The 18,083-nt window shown below is 43.0% G+C and overlaps 1 protein-coding gene across 1 annotated transcript in view; it reads right to left on the bottom strand.

Moving 5' to 3' along the window:
• Positions 1–12,768: 12,768 nt before the first annotated feature.
• The window catches only part of brf1b (BRF1 RNA polymerase III transcription initiation factor subunit b), a 121,410-nt gene continuing 116,095 nt past the window's right edge, over positions 12,769–18,083 (bottom strand). Inside the window, exons 18-19 of the mRNA XM_046291801.1 lie at positions 15,667–15,862; positions 12,769–15,120 (exon numbers count right to left, since the gene is read on the bottom strand). Of these exons, the coding sequence (XP_046147757.1) occupies positions 15,083–15,120; positions 15,667–15,862 (234 nt within the window). The 3' untranslated portion in view covers positions 12,769–15,082. The remainder of the gene's footprint in view (positions 15,121–15,666; positions 15,863–18,083) is intronic.

Here is an 18,083-nt window from a genome sequence, read left to right on the forward strand (position 1 = left end):
GAACCAGGTATAAACAGGGACTCTGAAACACAGTACTGCTGTATACTAAATAAACACAGTACATTACATAGTCAACATAATACATAAATTGCATGTTACCCTTATCATACACATTATACAATTCACATATAGTCACATACATTGTACATTACCTCATTCTGCCAGTGGCATAATAACACAGCTCAGCTTTAGTTATTGCTGTTCAGGTATTTGATGGACATGGGAATGAAGGTGTGCTTATATCTGTTCAGCTTACATGTGGGGAACCTATAGCATCTGGCTAAGGGGAGGAGCTGATATTCAGAGAGATGTACATGGGAGGGATCTGAAATCATTTTCTGTGCGTGTTTGGTAATGGTCTGTTCAAAAATAGTTTGCAGGGAGGGATACTGCCTCGCACCCATGACCTTCATGGCAGTTTGTATCAGGCGGGCAATTCGAGATTTCAGTTGGACTGATAAATTGCCAGACCAAACTGTGATGCCATATCTCAGGATACTGTCTATGACCGCATGGTAGAACAGGAGCAACATTTTCTGGTACAATTCCAAAAACCACCATAGACTCTGGAGCAGACATTCTCTACTTGGACCTTCTAGCTCAGCACATTGTCTATATGTACACCCAGATACTGGTATGAACTAACATGTGCTAAATTGGCATTATGGCCGACCACAGGCACGTGGTCACCAACAGATTTGGGGTAAAAAAACAAACATTTATTTGCATTGAGGATGAGATGGTGCTCATCGCACCACTTGACAAACCTTTGAATCTCTGACCTGTACCAAGTTGTATTAGCATCTTTATACATCAGACCAAGAATGGCAGAATCATCAGAGAACTTGACATTATAATTATCGTAATTACTGGTATTGCATTCATTTGTGTACAGTGTGATAAGATGGGAGAACTCACACAACCCTGCAGGGCCCCAGTGCTAATGTCTAGACTCAGAGAGTATACTGTAAACTCTAACCGGTTGAGTATGGCCAGTCAGGAATGAGTGGTACCACCAACATTTTATTTATTTAACTAAGCAAGTCAGTTAAGAACACATTCTTATTTGCAATGACGGCCTACCCCGGCCAAACCCTCCCCTAACCAGGACGACGCTGGGCCAATTGTACGTCGCCCTACGAGACTCCCAATCATGGCCGGTTGTGATACAGCCTGGGATCGAACCAGGGCCTGTAGTGACGCCTCTAGCACTGAGATGCAGTGCCTTAGACCGCTGCACCACTCGAGCCCCAACCGCTAATGGTGTAGTCGTTAACACCCATCTGCTTTAACTGGCTTAGTAGGACATGTGGCTGTAGCATGTTAAACACTGAACTGAAATCAATAAACAGCAGTCTAGCATAGGCCTTGGGGTTTTCCAGGTGCTTAACAATGAGATGCACTATGCTGTTGATTGCATCATCAGTCCCACGATTTGCCTTTAGGCAAATTGATAAGAATCTAACAAAGGGTTCACATGAACGGAGCTCGCACACCCGGGTGCCAAAGATGTGTATGTCGATTAAGGCAGCGTGAATTTCGATCAAGGCAGCCCCCCACACCTCTCTGATTCTCTGACTCTCTGATTCTGGGTTAAATGTGGAAGACACATTTCAGTTGAACAACTGACTAGGTATCCCCCTTTCCCATTATCTTTTCAAAACACGTAATTACAATGGGGGAGGGGGGGGGGGTCACAGCAACTGGTCTGTAGTCATTTAATTCAGAGAAGGGACAGTATGGAAGTATACAGACCTCTGAAAGGTGGAGCACTAAGCGGGGATAACTTCCTCTGTACAAATCTTTAGAAGAAAAACAGAGATGCCATCATGGCCCGTTGCCTTATTCGTTCAGATGTGCTTACTGATTTCCAACCTAAGAACACTATCAGCAATAACAATCAAATTTAGCATACAAACATTTAATTCATTAGCTTTTGTCAGCTCAGCTGGTGTGTACAAGGATTTTTGGGGGGGTTCATGTTGGTTATTGTCTTCATCGACCCATCATTCTTTTGAGTTCATTATAAGGTACTCTGACATGCAGACAGACATAATTAACTTGTGGCTAAGAGCAACTCTAAACACAAATTGTCAAACGGGAAGATATTAAATTGAATTTGAAAACCATATGAGCCTCTTAACGGTGGACTTTAATCGTGTATCTCTTTCGCTGTTCTTTTAGGCCCTGTACACACTCAGGTAGTACAACTGATGTACAACGTATTTGACACAATGGCTCTGAAACAAGTGATATTTTTGTGATACAATGGAAAGTTTGTTTGCACAGAAAAGTTCACAGCCAGTGTGCTTATTTTTGTGCCAAAAAACTCAATTGTATCACAACTGTTGTGCCAAATGTAGCATGGGTGGTCACATATAGTGATTCTCTACGTATAGTCATACTATCTGTTGATAAGCAACTACTTGCTAAGGTTAGGGTTAGGTTTAGAACAAGTGTTAGGGTAATAGTTAAGGTTATGTTTAGTAGATTGTTAGTTGAAATGTTACTAATCTACAGTACAGATGTTAGAACATCTACAGGACTATCCAAATAAAATGTTACTGATCTACAGTACAGATGTTAGAGCATCTACAGTACAGATGTTAGAGCATCTACAGTACAGATGTTAGAGCATCTACAGTACAGATGTTAGAGCATCTACAGTACAGATGTTAGAGCATCTACAGTACAGATGTTAGAGCATCTACAGTACAGATGTTAGAGCATCTACAGTACAGATGTTAGAGCATCTACAGTAAAGATGGCTTATCCAAATAAAATGTTACCGCATGGGCAACACTTTTGACCACTCCACATGGACTACTCTTCTGACCAACCCGCCACTCTCCAGTGCCAAAATTGTTTTTTGATGTGTTCACAAAGTTAATATGGTCAATGAAAGAATCCCGTTCCCTAAAGGTTGCTATCCGACCTACGCAGCTATCCTCCTCTTCCCTCTCAGATTTGATCTATTTTTCTCCCCTCTCCGTTTGATCATACTCGTAACTGATCCCTTTGTTTGAGGTGCTGTATCACATTAGACCCTTGTAGTGCTGTATCACATTAGACTCCTTCAAAGCGTGTGCCGACCTCTTTAGCTAAGGGTTTTTGTGTGGCGGTTGAAAGATTTTGTGTGTCTGCATTATTGACCAGACCACATGGTGGGTGTAGGGTGAAGTTGCCCCTAGATGCTGATCTTGGGTTAGTTTAGTATTTTCCTCCTTAAGGGTTCAGGCTAGGATTTGGGGAGGGGAAGCTGATCCTAGATTTATACCAAGTGGAAACTTCACCCCCAAGTGACCTGGTGCTAGTGGTAGGGTATATGTTGAAAAAGATTGAGATGATAGTCACTTTCTACACATACTGTTAATATGTGTGCTTGTTGTGACAGCATGTGCTTATGGAGGTAGGGGATGAGTGTATTTCTTTTTAGCAGGCCTTCCTCTACAAGGCTGTGACCCTTCTCCCAAGGCTTCCCCTGTTCTGTTCAATATTCTCCTGTTAAAATCTTACACTTCTGTAGACAAATGTGATTCCTATATATTTTTTTGTGTGTGTTTTTGTTAAGTGTCCACATTCATAATGACTCATACATGTTCTCGTTGTAATTTGCAATCAGGAAATAGGTACAGTATAACTATAGCATTTTTTAGTCAATGCCTTAATGTTCAACGATTCAATCGTATCGTGCAAAAGTGTGAAAGACTAATTAGCTAATTCACAGACAAATAAGAGTGGAAACCAGCGCACACACACACACACACACAGATGGCAAAATACATTTGGGAATCCTACTAAACAGACCCCTTACAAAAAACTCATCCCTGAATCCCAGAGTGGCTTTTGACTCGGAAAAGGAACTTTAACTCTGTTAACCGTGAGGCACTGCAGAGAGTCGTCATGAGATCTGGCTGCCTTTCAAAATGTGTTAACGTCCTCTGCATGGCAGTATGAAGGCTGTCATCCTCTCCGGTGGTTAAAGCACAAAGCCAATCGAGGACCTAGATTAAATCAGTTCAGCGCTAACCCGCTATATGTTTTTATTTAGGCGATATGTCGGAGGTGTAACTGTGTTGGAGCTGCTTGTGTGGTCATTGTTACGAAGCCACACATCCCACTCGCTCTAGAAGTTCAGAACAAGAAAGTGTTCAAATTGAAAATCATGAAATTAAAAATGAGGTTTTCAATCAGCCTAATCAACGTGTAGATTACATCACACATTCCAGCATGGGATTTATACTAATCCAACTGTGCAGCCAATAGCAATGTCCATGATAGGTATAACACCGGGAGCTGCTTGTGGATTTGACAGCTGTAACGCAGTTCCACCGCAGACACATCAAAACAACAGCTATATAGGAGTCAGCTAGCATGGATCTGATTGAATCTAGCCTGAGGTAAGGACTGGAGTAAAGCAAAGCTACATCATTGCACCAACCCTCTTCTTCAAACCAACATCAGAGTCCTGGAGTGAAGCAACTACTTCAGTAAAGAAGTCACAATTATGAAACATCAACTTCGATGGTCAGGTCACCCTGTGAGTATGACCAACTCAAGGTTTCCTAAACAGGTCTTCTACTCCCAGCTCAGAGATGGATCCAGCACCCCTGGAGGTCAGAAAAAGCATTTCCATGACCTTAAAGCACAGCTGAAGAAACAGGGAAGAGTGGGTTATGTTGAGCCATTTTTTACATTCAGGATCACTACATCAAGGTGAATATATCTACATATATTTCAGGATATTGTCTCTTTGCAAAACTTCCACTGGGTATGGGGTAAATTGAGCATAGGGACAGGGTAAGTTGAGTCGCCTTGGTAAGTGGGTGATGCTGTCCTGTGACAGTGGGTGATGATGCTGGAAGGTCAAAGTTTAATTCATTAAATGGGGGTGTGGTATGTTGTATATCTTAAAATGTATGACTACATTCAGATATATACAGTGCCTTCGGAAAGTATTCAGATTTGACTTTTTAAAATTGATAAGGGAAAACAATTGAATCAATCTACACACAATACCCCATAATGACAAAGCAAAAATAGGTTTTTACAAATGTTTGCTAATTTATATATATATTTTTTAAACTGATATAAAATATACATAAGTATTCAGACCCATTACAAGTTTGGCACACCTGTATTTTGAGAGTTTTCCCATTCTTCTCTGCAGATCCTCTCAAGCTCAGTCAGGTTGGATGGGGAGCGTTGCTGCACAGCTATTTTCAGGTGTCTTCAGAGAAGTTTGTTTGGGTTCAAGTCAGTGCTCTGGCTGGGCCACTCAAGGACATTGAGAGACCTGTCCCGAAGCCACTCCTACATTGTCTTGGCTGTGTGCTTAGGGTCGTGGTCCTATTGAAAGGTGAACCTTTGCCCCAGTCTGAGGTCCTGAGCGCTCTGTAGCAGATTTTCATCAAGGATCTTTCTGTACTTTTCCCCGTTAATCTTTCCTACGATGCTGGTACCTGCCACTAAAAAAACATCCCATCAGCATGATGCTGCCACCACTATGCTTCACTGTAGGAATGGTGCCAGGTTTCCTCCAGGCGTTACGCTTGGCATTCAGGCAAAATAGTTCAATCTTGGTTTCATCAGACCAGAATATCTTGTTTCTCATGGTATGAGAGTCTTTAGGTGCCTTTTGGCAAACTCCAAGTGGGCTATCATGTGCCTTTTACTGAGTGGCTTCCGTCTGGCCACTCTACCATAAAGGCCTGATTGGTGGAGTGCTGCAGAGATGGTTGTTCTTGAACCTTCAATGCTACAGACATCTGTGCCTTGACACAATCCTGTCCTGGAGCTCGACAGACAATTCCTTCAGCCTCATGGCTTGGTTTTTGCTCTGACAAGCTCTGTCAACTGTGGGACCTTATATAGACAGGTGTGTGCTTTGCCAAATCATGTCCAACCAATTGAATTTACAACAAGTGGACTCCAATCAAGTTGTGGAAACATCTCAAGGATGATCAATGGAAACAGGATGCACCTGAGCTCAATTTCGAGTCTCATAGCAAAGGGTCTGAACACTTACGTAAATAAGGTATTTCTGTTTTTACTATATTTGCTAACATTCTAAAAACCTGTGTTTGCTTTGTCATTGGGGCATTGTGTGTAGATTGCTGCGGAAATGCTAGACAACAGGAACTAGAGACAGACAGGAGCCCTGGTAAAATACTGGTAGGCTTGACGAAACAAAACAAACTGGCAACATACAGAGAACACATGTATAAATACACTGGGGATAATGAGGAAGATGGGCAACATCTGGAGGGGGGGTGGGGACAAACACAAATACAGGTGAAACAGATCAGGGTGAGACAGGTGTGAATACCTCCCGAAGGCACTGTAGATCGCTCTGTTCAATATCACTTACCCTTCCATTTCTTGATTAGTTGTCTGGGACAGAGATGTTGTTTCGATGTGCCAATTCGAAGGTACTAAGCCCATGAAACTAGTCCAGGAGACTCTTGATACGTTTATCAAGCTCAGACTCCATGTCATCAGACAAGACCTTGTGTGTTACTCTCTCATAGCCTTTCTTTCACACAGGTACATGTTCGTTATCCTTTGTGTACCTCTTCAGTGTCATTCAGTCATTTTTTAAAATCTCTTGCTGCTGCTCAAATGGACTTCTTCCATTCTCTCACTTCCTTGGCTGCTCTCGTAAGAACCTTAATGGGGGCTAGACCCTTACTTGTTTTACATTTGTATACACGGGGAATGATTGTCTTCTCTGTAACAATAAAAATTCACTCTCTTGAGTTTATATGCATGACACATTGCAAAAATACTACTATATTAGCCCACATACATACAGTGCCTTCACACCATTTGAATACAGTATTCATACTCCTTGACCTTTTCCCCATTGTGTTGTGCTACAAAGTGGGATTAAAATGGATTAGATTGTCATTTTTTGTAAACGATCTACACAAAATACTGTAATGTCAAAGTGGAAGAAAAATGTGAAGATTTATTTGTAATGAATGGAAAATAAAACGCAATATATTTTGATTCCATAAGTATTCAACCCCGAGTCAATACATGTTAGAATCACCTTTTGGCAGCAATTACAACTGTGAGTCTATCTGGGTAAGTTTCTAAGAGCTTTGCACACCTGGATAATACAATATTTGCACATTATATTTTTTATTTATTATTCAAGCTCTGTCAAGTTGGTTGTTGATCATTGCTATACAGACATTTTCAAGTCTTGACATAAATGTTCAAGACAATTTTATTCAAAAGTGTAACTAGGCCAGTCAGGAACATTCAATGTCGTCTTGGTAAATTAAATAAATAAAAAATAATAATTCCAGTGTATATTTGGCTTTGTGTTTTAGGTTGTTGTCCTGCTGAAAGGTGAATGTGTCCGTCTTGAAATTCACTGCTCAACTAAGGGACCTTACAGATAATTGTGTGTGGGGTACAGAAATGGGATAGTCATTAAAAAATCATATTAAACACTATTGCACACAGACTTAGTCCATGCAACTTATTATCTGACTTGTTAAGCACATTTTTACTCTTGAACTCCTGAACATTTCAGCTTTTAATTTTTCAGAATTTGTAAACAAATCTAAAAACATTATTATACTTTGACATTATGGAGTATTGTGTGTACATCAGTGACACAACATCTAAATGTAACCCATTTTAAATTAAAGTTGTAAAACAACAAAACCTGGAAAAAGGGTGTGAATACTTTCTGAAGGGACTGTAGCTACAAGGATGCACTTTCATGCTCGATTTAGGACCTCATATTGTAGTTTATAGAGACCCTAACTGATGTATAAAACAATCTTAAAATGATCTACTTTGGTTTAGATACAAGCATTATGAAATACAAATTCATTTTACTTTTTGAAAATCATTTTTTTGGACCTTACACGCTTACCACATTTTCCATGTGTTTTTTTCCTTCAGACTCCGTTAAATTATGACTTCTTACAAAATATTTTGTGTATGGTTTCCTAGAAACAAGGGGTGGCTCAACTTACCCTACTCCTCCCTATGGATCCAAACAACTGGGTAATCCATTCCCTTGACAGATCCTCATGGAAGACCAAAATCACTAATAGAACACAACTCTTTGAGGCCGAAATAAGATAACGCTAGCCGGGAAAAGAGCATGCCGCAAAGGACAGACACCGGTTCCAACAACAAGCCCTGGCCACAAGATGTACCATCCCTGCCCCCACTGTGACGAAATGTGCAGGTCACGCACGGATTGGCCTATTCAGCCATCATTGGAACCGTGGCCAGCCACACCATAACCCGGACCTGTGATAGCTGGAGGGAAATTATACTCGACTACGAGGGATCCCAAAGGAAGGAAGTTTTGTGTAGCTGCATTGGTAGCCTCTTGATACTTGGCTCTATGGCCTACAGGGAATGTGAGAGAAAGAAAGATGGAGGGAGACAGAGAGAACGAGAAGGAAGGGAAAGACCGATACACACTGAGGAAAAGAGAGAAAAGGCAGTGACAGCCATAGAAAGAGAAGGGGGAAAGAGCAAGGTAGAGATACAGTACAGTAGACACAGGAAAAGAGAGTGATCGTCTCCTCTGCCCTACGTATCAGTATGTGCAGTGGAGCTCGAGAGCTGTCCTCCCTCATCGATCACCCTCATTTCAGGGAGGTGAGGATGAGGCACAGTCCAATTCAAGGTCAGGCCATGTGTATCTGCTCCACATGTGCATGCATTGTGTGTGTGTGGGTGTATGTATGCTTGCATGTGTTTAGTACTGCTTATTCTATACAAGTGGGATTGTGTGCACATGGCAGTAGTCAGTGTAAACATCTATATTCTGTGGGTGCGTGCTTACAAGTGTGCATGCATATACACGTGTACAACCAGCTCCTGCCTCCCCCGCCCCCCACTCCACTCGGCATAAGTACAGTAGCTGAACTCCTGCTATCAGCTCATGCAGCCATCTCTTGCCATTATGTAATGACGTCAACAAGAAAATGTCTAACCAACCCAAGATAGATCAGAGCCTATTGTTTTTCAATTCGAGCAAACTAATCATAGTGGGCAGAACAAGCAAGGAGGTGGGCAGAGCCAAGCTGGAGCTAGTGAGATCCTATTGGTGCGTTCATCCATTTATTTGCACATTTCTGTTAAGGAATGCCTATGCTGTGAAGTGTGCATGTACAATAACTAAATTCGACTTTGCACCACTTCTACGTTTAAAAAAAACTTTAGCAAAGGGTAAAGTCTACAAAACGCAGTTCACTCTGTTACAGATTCTAGTTTTGGAAACAGAAAACTGTATAGAGATCAAATGTTTCATTAATGAGAAAATTAGCAGAATGTCGGCCATTTCTCTCCATCTTCTCCCACGGCTGGCCACTGGGCTTCCTCTCATCACCATATTTGGTAGTGAGTGGAAATGGCAACCGGATGCTTCACATTTATACATCCGGTGAAATATCTGGCTCATTGTTCTATCTGTGATGTCAAGCTTGCATGGGGTCAGCGCCGATACACACATTGTGGGAGAAGTTTGCTGTCAAAGTAATTTCAGACCCATGCTCCGTGTTTATGAAAAACATCTTATTCATCTTAGCAATGCCGCTGCCCTGGGGAAGACTGTGCTCCAGATGGCACCCTATTCCCTAGTGCACTACAGTCGTGGCCAAAAGTTTGGAGAATGACACAAATATTAATTTCCACAAAGTTTGCTGCTTCAGTGTCTTTAGATATTTTTGTCAGATGTTACTATGGAATACTGAAGTATAATTACAAGCATTTCATAAGTGTCAAAGACTTTTATTGACAATTACATGAAGTTGATGCAAAGAGTCAATATTTGCAGTGTTGACCCTTCTTTTTCAAGACCTCTGCGATCCGCCCTGGCATGCTGTCAATTAACTTCTGGGCCACATCCTGACTGATGGTAGCCCATTCTTGCATAATCAATGTTGGAGTTTGTCAGAATTTGTGGGGTTTTGTTTTTCCATCCTCCTCTTGAGGGTTGACCACAAGTTCTCAATGGGATTAAGGTCTTGGGAGTTTCTTGGCCTTGGACCCAAAATATCGATGTTTTCTTCCCCGGGCCACTTAGTTATCACTTTTGCCTTATGGCAAGGTGCTCCATCATGCTGGAAAAAGCATTGTTTGCAACCAAACAGTTCCTGGATGGTTGGGAGAAGTTGCTCTCAGAAGATGTGTTGGTACCATTCTATATTCATGGCTGTGTTCTTAGGCAAAATTGTGAGTGAGCCCACTCCCTTTGCTGGGAAGCAGCCCCACCCATGAATGGTCTCAGGATGCTTTACTGTTGGCATGACACAGGACTGATGGTAGCGCTCACCTTGTCTTCTCCAGACAAGCTTTCTTCCAGATACCCCAAATAATCGGAAAGGGGATTCATCAGAGAAAATGACTTCACCCCCAGTCCTTAGCAGTCAAATCCCTGTACCTTTTGCAGAATATCAGTCTGTCCCGATGTTTTTCCTGGAGAAAAGTTGCTTCTTTGCTGCCCTTCTTGACACCAGGCCATCCTCCAAAAGTCTTCGCCTCACTGTGCGTGCAGATGCACTCACACCACCCTGCTGCCATTCCTGAGCATGCTCTGTACTGGTGGTGCCCCGATCCCGCAGCTGAATCAACTTTAGGAGACGGTCCTGGCACTTGCTGGACTTTCTTGGGTGCACTGAATCCTTCTTCACAATAATTGAACAGCTAAACAGTAAATGGTTGAATTAGGTGCAATCTTACAGGCAGCAATATCCTTGCCTATGAAGCACTTTTTGTGCAAAGCAATGATGACGGCACATGTTTCCTTGCAGGTAAACATGATTGACAGAGGAAGAATCATGATTCCAAGCACCACCCTCCTTTTAAAGCTTCCAGTCTGTTATTCGAACTCAATCAGCATGACAGAGTGATCTCCAGCCTTGTCCTCGTCAACACTCACACCTGTGTTAACAAGAGAATCACTGACATGCAGTAGAATTTTTTTGGGGGGGGGGATTCAGCTCTGGATAAGAGCGTCTGCTAAATGACTTAAATGTAAATGTAAATTGTCATGGCAAAGAGGGATTTTGCAATTAATTGCAATTCATCTGATCACGCTTCATAACATTCTGGAGTATATGCAAATTGCCATCATACAAAATGAGGAGGCAAACTTTGTGAAAATGTATATTTGTGTCATTTTCAAAACTTTTGGCCATGACTGTACTTTTGACCAGAGCTCTAGTGTACTACTAAGGAATAGAGTGCCAATTGGAATGCTGCCTTTGACTTGAGTGAAATGGATTATCTCTGCCTCTGTAATCATTGTAACACACCTTGGTAGATTTGTGGAGTGGATATGTGTTTGTAAAAATAAATGCTAAAATGTGTATTTATTTTTAGAATTATATTCAAAGTTTTCCCACAATAAACATCCGGTCACATTGTACAATTCAATATATCATTAAAGATGGGCTACTTGGCTTCAGCACCCAGAGAAACAACTGTGTTTTCCTGTTTGGGCTACAGTTGATCATGCCAGATTGTGCAATTGGGGCGTGCTGTGACTCACCTGAATCAGTCTTGGAACCGCCAGGGTGTCTGTGCACATCTTTGGTCAAGCCCAGAACTAACACACCAGACACAGACACTCTGGGGGTTCCAAGACTGATTCATGAGTTTCAGCCTCTTTCTCCTCCACCTCTCTTAGGCTCTCCCTTCTTTTTCTCTCGCCCCTCTTTCTTCCTGTGTCTACTGTACCGTAGCTCCACCTTGCTCTCTCTCCTTCTCTTTGAATCAGTGCTCTTATAAGCTGTGTTCCAGCACCTCCTGATCAACAAATTAAGCACTGGTGCATACCCTAGGGGTCCTCCAGTGATGGATTGGGAAATGTGTAATGTAGCATCCAGGTATAATGTGTTTGGATGCAGTATATTGTACGACTTGTTATGAGCATACATGGCATTGTTATAATGCCTTTATAGTCACCTCATAACGATCCGGGCTAAATAGCATCATTGTCGGATGAGACAGTTGAAAATGTTGTCCATAGAGAGACATAACATATTATAAGCCTAATAAGACATACAGTTAACACCAACATTAAAATCAAGAAAACACCAACATAAAGAGTCTTAACAAGAAATTGAGCCACCACGAGCCAGAACAGCTTCAATGCACCTTGGTATTGATTCTACACGTGGAGAGATGTGACACCATTCTTCCACGAGAAATTCCATCATTTTGTGTTTTGTTGATGGTGGTGGAAAACGCTGTCACAGGCGACGCTCCAGAATCTCCCATAAGTGTTCAATTGGGTTGAGATCTGGTGACTGGCACACACGCATGCACGCACGCACGCACGCACGCAACACACACACACACACACACACACACACACACAATTAAACCCCCCATTCTCCTTTGAGACCCCTCTGTCAAAGACTGAGATCTTTTAGCCATGGTAGCCAAGATAATGTAATGTAACTCTGCCAGACAAATAAACATTTGGACACCTTGTAACGGTTTCGTTATAATCCAAGTCAAGGTCATGCTTTTAAATATTCAGAGTAAATGATACTGCTGCAAATTGACAAGAGTAAGAGTTTTAAGAAACACCACATTAAAATGTCAGTGTCAGTTTACTATTTCTTAACACCTACTCCTATCTTTCTCTATTTCACCCTTTCTTCCCACCAATTCCACTCTTTCTTTCCACCTGTCCTCGCTTTCTCTATTGATTCAAGCCCCCCCCCAGTGAGATACATAGCTGATACGATCATATCATCCAATTAAAAAAATACACACTAACTGAAATTAGTTTATTCACTGATAAAAATGGAATGTGTGTGATTGTGTTGTTGTGAGGAACTACTGTTCCTTAACTAGGGCCGGGATTCAATGCAAGGCACATTATTGGCACAGTACACTATACCACAGTACCCTGTAACCGACTTTAAACAGTAATTTACGATTGAGCTGCCATAAGCACTGTGAATGCTATCTCTGCGAACGTCAAGGAAAATGCCTTTAAAAGGCACATTGTCGGATGTATAGCGATGTGCGCTATAACACACCTTGGATTGAATCCAGGCCTAGATTAACTTGGAATGCTGTTAGGAAATGTTCTGTTCAAAAGCTGGTGGACTTGACGTGTAGAATATCAAAATACAGAACACCAGGATCTACCATCCTTTTCAGTTTACCAGTGAATTCATATAAAATCATAAAATGACAGAATTTTGTCATAAAACATACTGTAAGTAAATGTACAAAAACACAAAAGCAGGCTAATATTTCATCTGGCGAAACAACATATATAAACACAAACAGACTACCCAACAAAGATTGATATTTACATTCATACATAGTTGTAGTTTTTCATATTTGCTTTTGAAAAGTATGCACAAGATAAAATAGCTAAAATACAATGACATTTCTACAAACAAACAAAAGCATTTCAGTAAACTTTCTTTCTTTTTTTCCTTATTTTTTACAATGATATACAGAGCTCTACCAAGAGATAGCTGCCTTGGAGTGCTTGTACTATTCTAGGTTTCATGGATACATCAGGCCTCACTTTGTTAAAGCATAAAAGTGCTGCTCGTGTGGAAAGTGACCGTATTACTCCTAATAATCGTAGCAGCATTTTATTTTTGAATCTTTCATTATCAAAACAACCTGGAAAAAAAACTGGCAACGAGCAGCGCTTATACACGATGCACACTATTTATTTGAAGTGATACGGTTTGTTATGACAACAGCGGCACTTCTTTGCTTTTTCAAAATACCACCCACTGAGTTTTGCATTAGGTACATATTTTACAAAATGGATGCCAGTTAATTTCATTATTTAAAAAACTGCATTTGTGAATACCAGCATTTGATGACGATGATAAAGGGAGATTCTACAGAGATCAAAGGACGGGGGTAAACAAGGATGGACGTAAGCACAGTATCAATTCCCTTTCAACCACATGACAGTTGGTAATAAACAACAAGATAAATATGTCCAAATGTTAATTTCAATAACTGGAATTGAAAAGGGACTGACCAACTCGGGTGTTTATTGAGATAATGGTGAGGGGCATGTTGTGCCCATTGTGCTACTCAGTGCCCATAGATGCATTGAATAGCCCTGTCCCGTTTTGACAATTATAGCACCGCTACGAAAGGCGAGCAAGGTTGAGTGGATACACTCCGGTATGCCCTTTCCCTGACCGTTTCCCAAATGGCATTCCCTATATAGTGCACTACTTTTGACCATAGTGCATTATGTAGGGAATAATAGGATGCCATTTGGGACGCAGGCCCTCTCTACAGAGCATAATGCAATGCGGCAATGACAAAAGGCCCATTGCAGTACCAGTGAACTGGCACGACCTAGCTGTTCTCGCCGACTGCTCATTGAGTGGACATACGGGTCAGTGTGAACTCTGTAACAATAGAAAAGTAGGTGACTGAGGATTGTGGATATTTGTGAAAAATATTTTTCAAAAGGAAAGGAAAAAAAGCACAGGATCAGCGCCCCCCCCCCCAAATTCTAACCTTCATTACTGGCAAAACTGATTCAAGATCAGCATCTAGAGGAAATTTCACCCTACACTTCAAGATGGCTAAAGAGGTATAGCCACATTGTAGCCATTGAAGATAATGTGAAGCCATTCACTGAAGCCAGTCACTTGCAATCTGCATATACCCTGCACTGGTTTAACTTCACTGCTTCGCGTATATATGTATCATTTGCTAATGCACTCCAGAGTTCCCAACCCCAAAATGGTACCCCTGTCTTTCTAGAAGACAGGGGATGGCCAACCCTCCTCATAGAGAGCGACTGGTTGTGCAGGAACACACCTGATTCTACTAACCAACTCCTGATCATGACATTGATTGGCTGAATCAGGTGTGTTTGAGCAAGGCTGGAATAAAAGCTTGCATACCCCGTAGCTCTCCCCACACACAGCCACACTCCATGTTCACCTTAGCAGTTTATCTGAACAGTGGATGTCCTTTTCCTCTCCTCCCTTCCTCTGGCGACTGTCCCCCGCTCAAAGAGGTCAATGGTGAGACAACTATTTTGGGGAATCCTCAGTATTTGATGAAAGAAGAGGAAAAATCGAGCCTAGAAAACCTCTTCCTCTTCAGCCTCACAGCCGTACTCTAAGAGAAAAAGAGAAAGGGAGTGAAATGCTAGTGTGCAGGTCCATTGGGTTAGCATTTCAATCAGCACCATCACAAGCTCACAGCGCTAGGATTATGTTGCCTGGGGTATGCCTTCAGGGCTGATGCAATTTATTTTACCTTTATTTAACCAGGCAAGTCAGTTAAGAACAAATTCTTATTTTCAATGACAGCCTAGGAACAGTGGGTAAACTTGCCTGTTCAGGGGCAGAACGATAGATTTGTACCGTGTCAGCTCGGTGGTTTGAACTTGCAACCTTCCGGTTACTAGTCCAACGCTCTAACCACTAGGCTACCCTGCCGCCTGCAATTTCTAACAACATTGATGAAAATAAGCCATAACACCTACAATTCACACGCGTTGAAAAGAGCTTGCAATGAATTGTTACTTACCTATTGTGCCATGGATACGTTCTATAGTCAAGTCTGTATTGACATGCTATGACGTGTGTGTGTGTGTGTTGGTGGTGTGTGGATGTTTTTGTACTGTAATGTGTGTGCGATCTGCATTGCATGTTCTCTCACCGTTTCCTCCCAGGAGCTGCAACGCACTGACACAGGGCTCCTCCACTTCTTCCTCCTCTTCATCCTCTGCCACTTCGTCATAGGCGACCGGGCCACTCTCCACCATAGTGGGTCCTGGAGGGGCCGGGTTGGGGGTAGGCGGGCTGGACAAGTTGGGCAGAACAGGGGTTGCAGCCGGGGTCAGGTTAGGGGTCACCTGGAAAAGGAACATGTTTACGTTAAGCAATACTGTCATCTGCTATGGCCATTGGATACCACTTCTGCCACCGAAATGTCGCTAAATCATGTCTCTAGCAAAAATTGAAAATATTAATTAAATGAGGGAGTGAGTTAGAGAGAGCAAATGGAGACAAAGAGGGAAGAAAGGGAAAAAAAAGAGCAACAGAGAGTGAGGGATAAATCAGGGATCGCATATCCCAGCAGGCATTTTTGCAGGAGTGAAGGGAAGCAACGCCGGGAGGTGCGAGAGGCCTAATTAATCATCGTGTACTGGAAAAGAGGAGGCTATTTGAACTAATTATAGCATGGCCCTCTCTTATTTCTCTCGCTCTCTCTTTCAGTCGCTGCCTCTTTCCTTCTCTCTCATGCTAGGGCATAATGAGGACCATCTCCAGGCGGTGACAGTCAAGTCATGACCACCAGTAGGAGACCTGATGGCAGATGGTCAGGGAGAACAAGTTGACTAGCCTCAAGCCCCTAGAAGGCTCTGACCAAGGGTCTTCAGCATTGTTCACAGGCAGGCTTGTTGAAGCCTGGGCCAGTGGGGCCTGGGCCAGTGGGAGGGATTGACAGAGAGTGGAGACTGGGATAGTGTGAAGCCATGTTGGCCTTAACTAGTGGGTTCACCAACAAGAGGAGAGACAGCACTATGGTTGGGCCAGGGCAGGGAGGATCCCGATTGAAACTGCAGCAGAGCCGTGTATACTGAACAAAAATATACAGTTGAAGTTGGGAGTTTACATACACCTTAGCCAAATACATTAAAACTCAGTTTTTCACAATTCCTGACATTTAATCCTCGTAAAAATTCCCTGTTTTAGGTCATTTAGGATCACTGCTTCATTTTAAGAATGTGAAATGTCAGAATAATAGGGTCAGAAGTTTACATACACTCAATTAGTATTTGGTAGTGTTGCCTTTAAATTGTTTAACTTGGGTCAAACGTTTTGGGTAGCCTTCCACAAGCTTCCCACAATAAGTTGGGTGAATTCTGGCCCATTCCTCCTGACAGAGCTGGTGTAACTGAGTCAGGTTTGTAGGCCTCCTTGCTCGCACACACTTTTTCAGTTCTGCCCACAAATTTTCTGTAGGATTGAGGTCAGGATTTTGTGCTGGATTGGTTTTCTCAACCATGCCCCTACATTTTTTAAAAGGTATCTGTGACCAACAGTCATGTGAAATCCATACATTAGGGCCTAATTGACTGATTTCCTTACATTAACTGTTACTTAGTGAAATTGCTGCATGTTGTGTTTATATTTTTCTTCAGTGTAGAAGAGAGCTTCAGGATGCTCAAGTCATACACAATTGCAAACATAAGCACAGACATCAATCTTCACCCAGTGCCGGGGTTTGGTCTAGTTGTAGCGCTACCGCACCTGAAGCACGTGCCTCTGGAGGCAGGTTAGTACACCTGAAGCACGTGCCTCTGGATGCAGGTTAGTGCACCTGGACCACGTGCCCCTGGAGGCAGGTTAGTGCACCTGGACCACGTGCCCCTGGAGGCAGGTTAGTGCACCTGGACCACGTGTCCCTGGAGGCAGGTTAGTGCACCTGGGCCACGTGTCCCTGGAGGCAGGTTAGTGCACCTGGGCCACGTGTCCCTGGAGGCAGGTTAGTGCACCTGGGCCACGTGTCCCTGGAGGCAGGTTAGTGCACCTGGGCCACGTGTCCCTGGAGGCAGGTTAGTGCACCTGGGCCACGTGTCCCTGGAGGCAGGTTAGTGCACCTGGGCCACGTGTCCCTGGAGGCATGTTAGTGCACCTGGACCACGTGTCCCTGGAGGCAGGTTAGTACACCTGGGCCACGTGTCCCTGGAGGCATGTTAGTGCACCTGGACCACGTGCCCCAGGCGTGCCCTGGGAGTGCCCCAGGTTAGTGCACCTGGACCACGTGCCCCTGTGACCTGGACCAGGTTAGTGCACCTGGACCACGTGCCCCTGGAGGCAGGTTAGTGCACCTGGACCACGTGCCCCTGGAGGCAGGTTAGTACACCTGGGCCACGTGCCCCTGGAGGCAGGTTAGTACACCTGGGCCACGTGCCCCTGGAGGCAGGTTAGTACACCTGGACCTGGAGGCAGGTTAGTACACCTGGACCTGGAGGCAGGTTAGTGCACCTGGACCACGTTCACCTGGAGGCAGGTTCCACCACTCACTTTCTGTACTGTATCTCTCTCATATATCTCTCCATTTACATT

The sequence above is a fragment of the Oncorhynchus gorbuscha genome, linkage group LG12 (assembly GCF_021184085.1).
Source record: "Oncorhynchus gorbuscha isolate QuinsamMale2020 ecotype Even-year linkage group LG12, OgorEven_v1.0, whole genome shotgun sequence".
Taxonomy (NCBI): domain Eukaryota; kingdom Metazoa; phylum Chordata; class Actinopteri; order Salmoniformes; family Salmonidae; genus Oncorhynchus; species Oncorhynchus gorbuscha.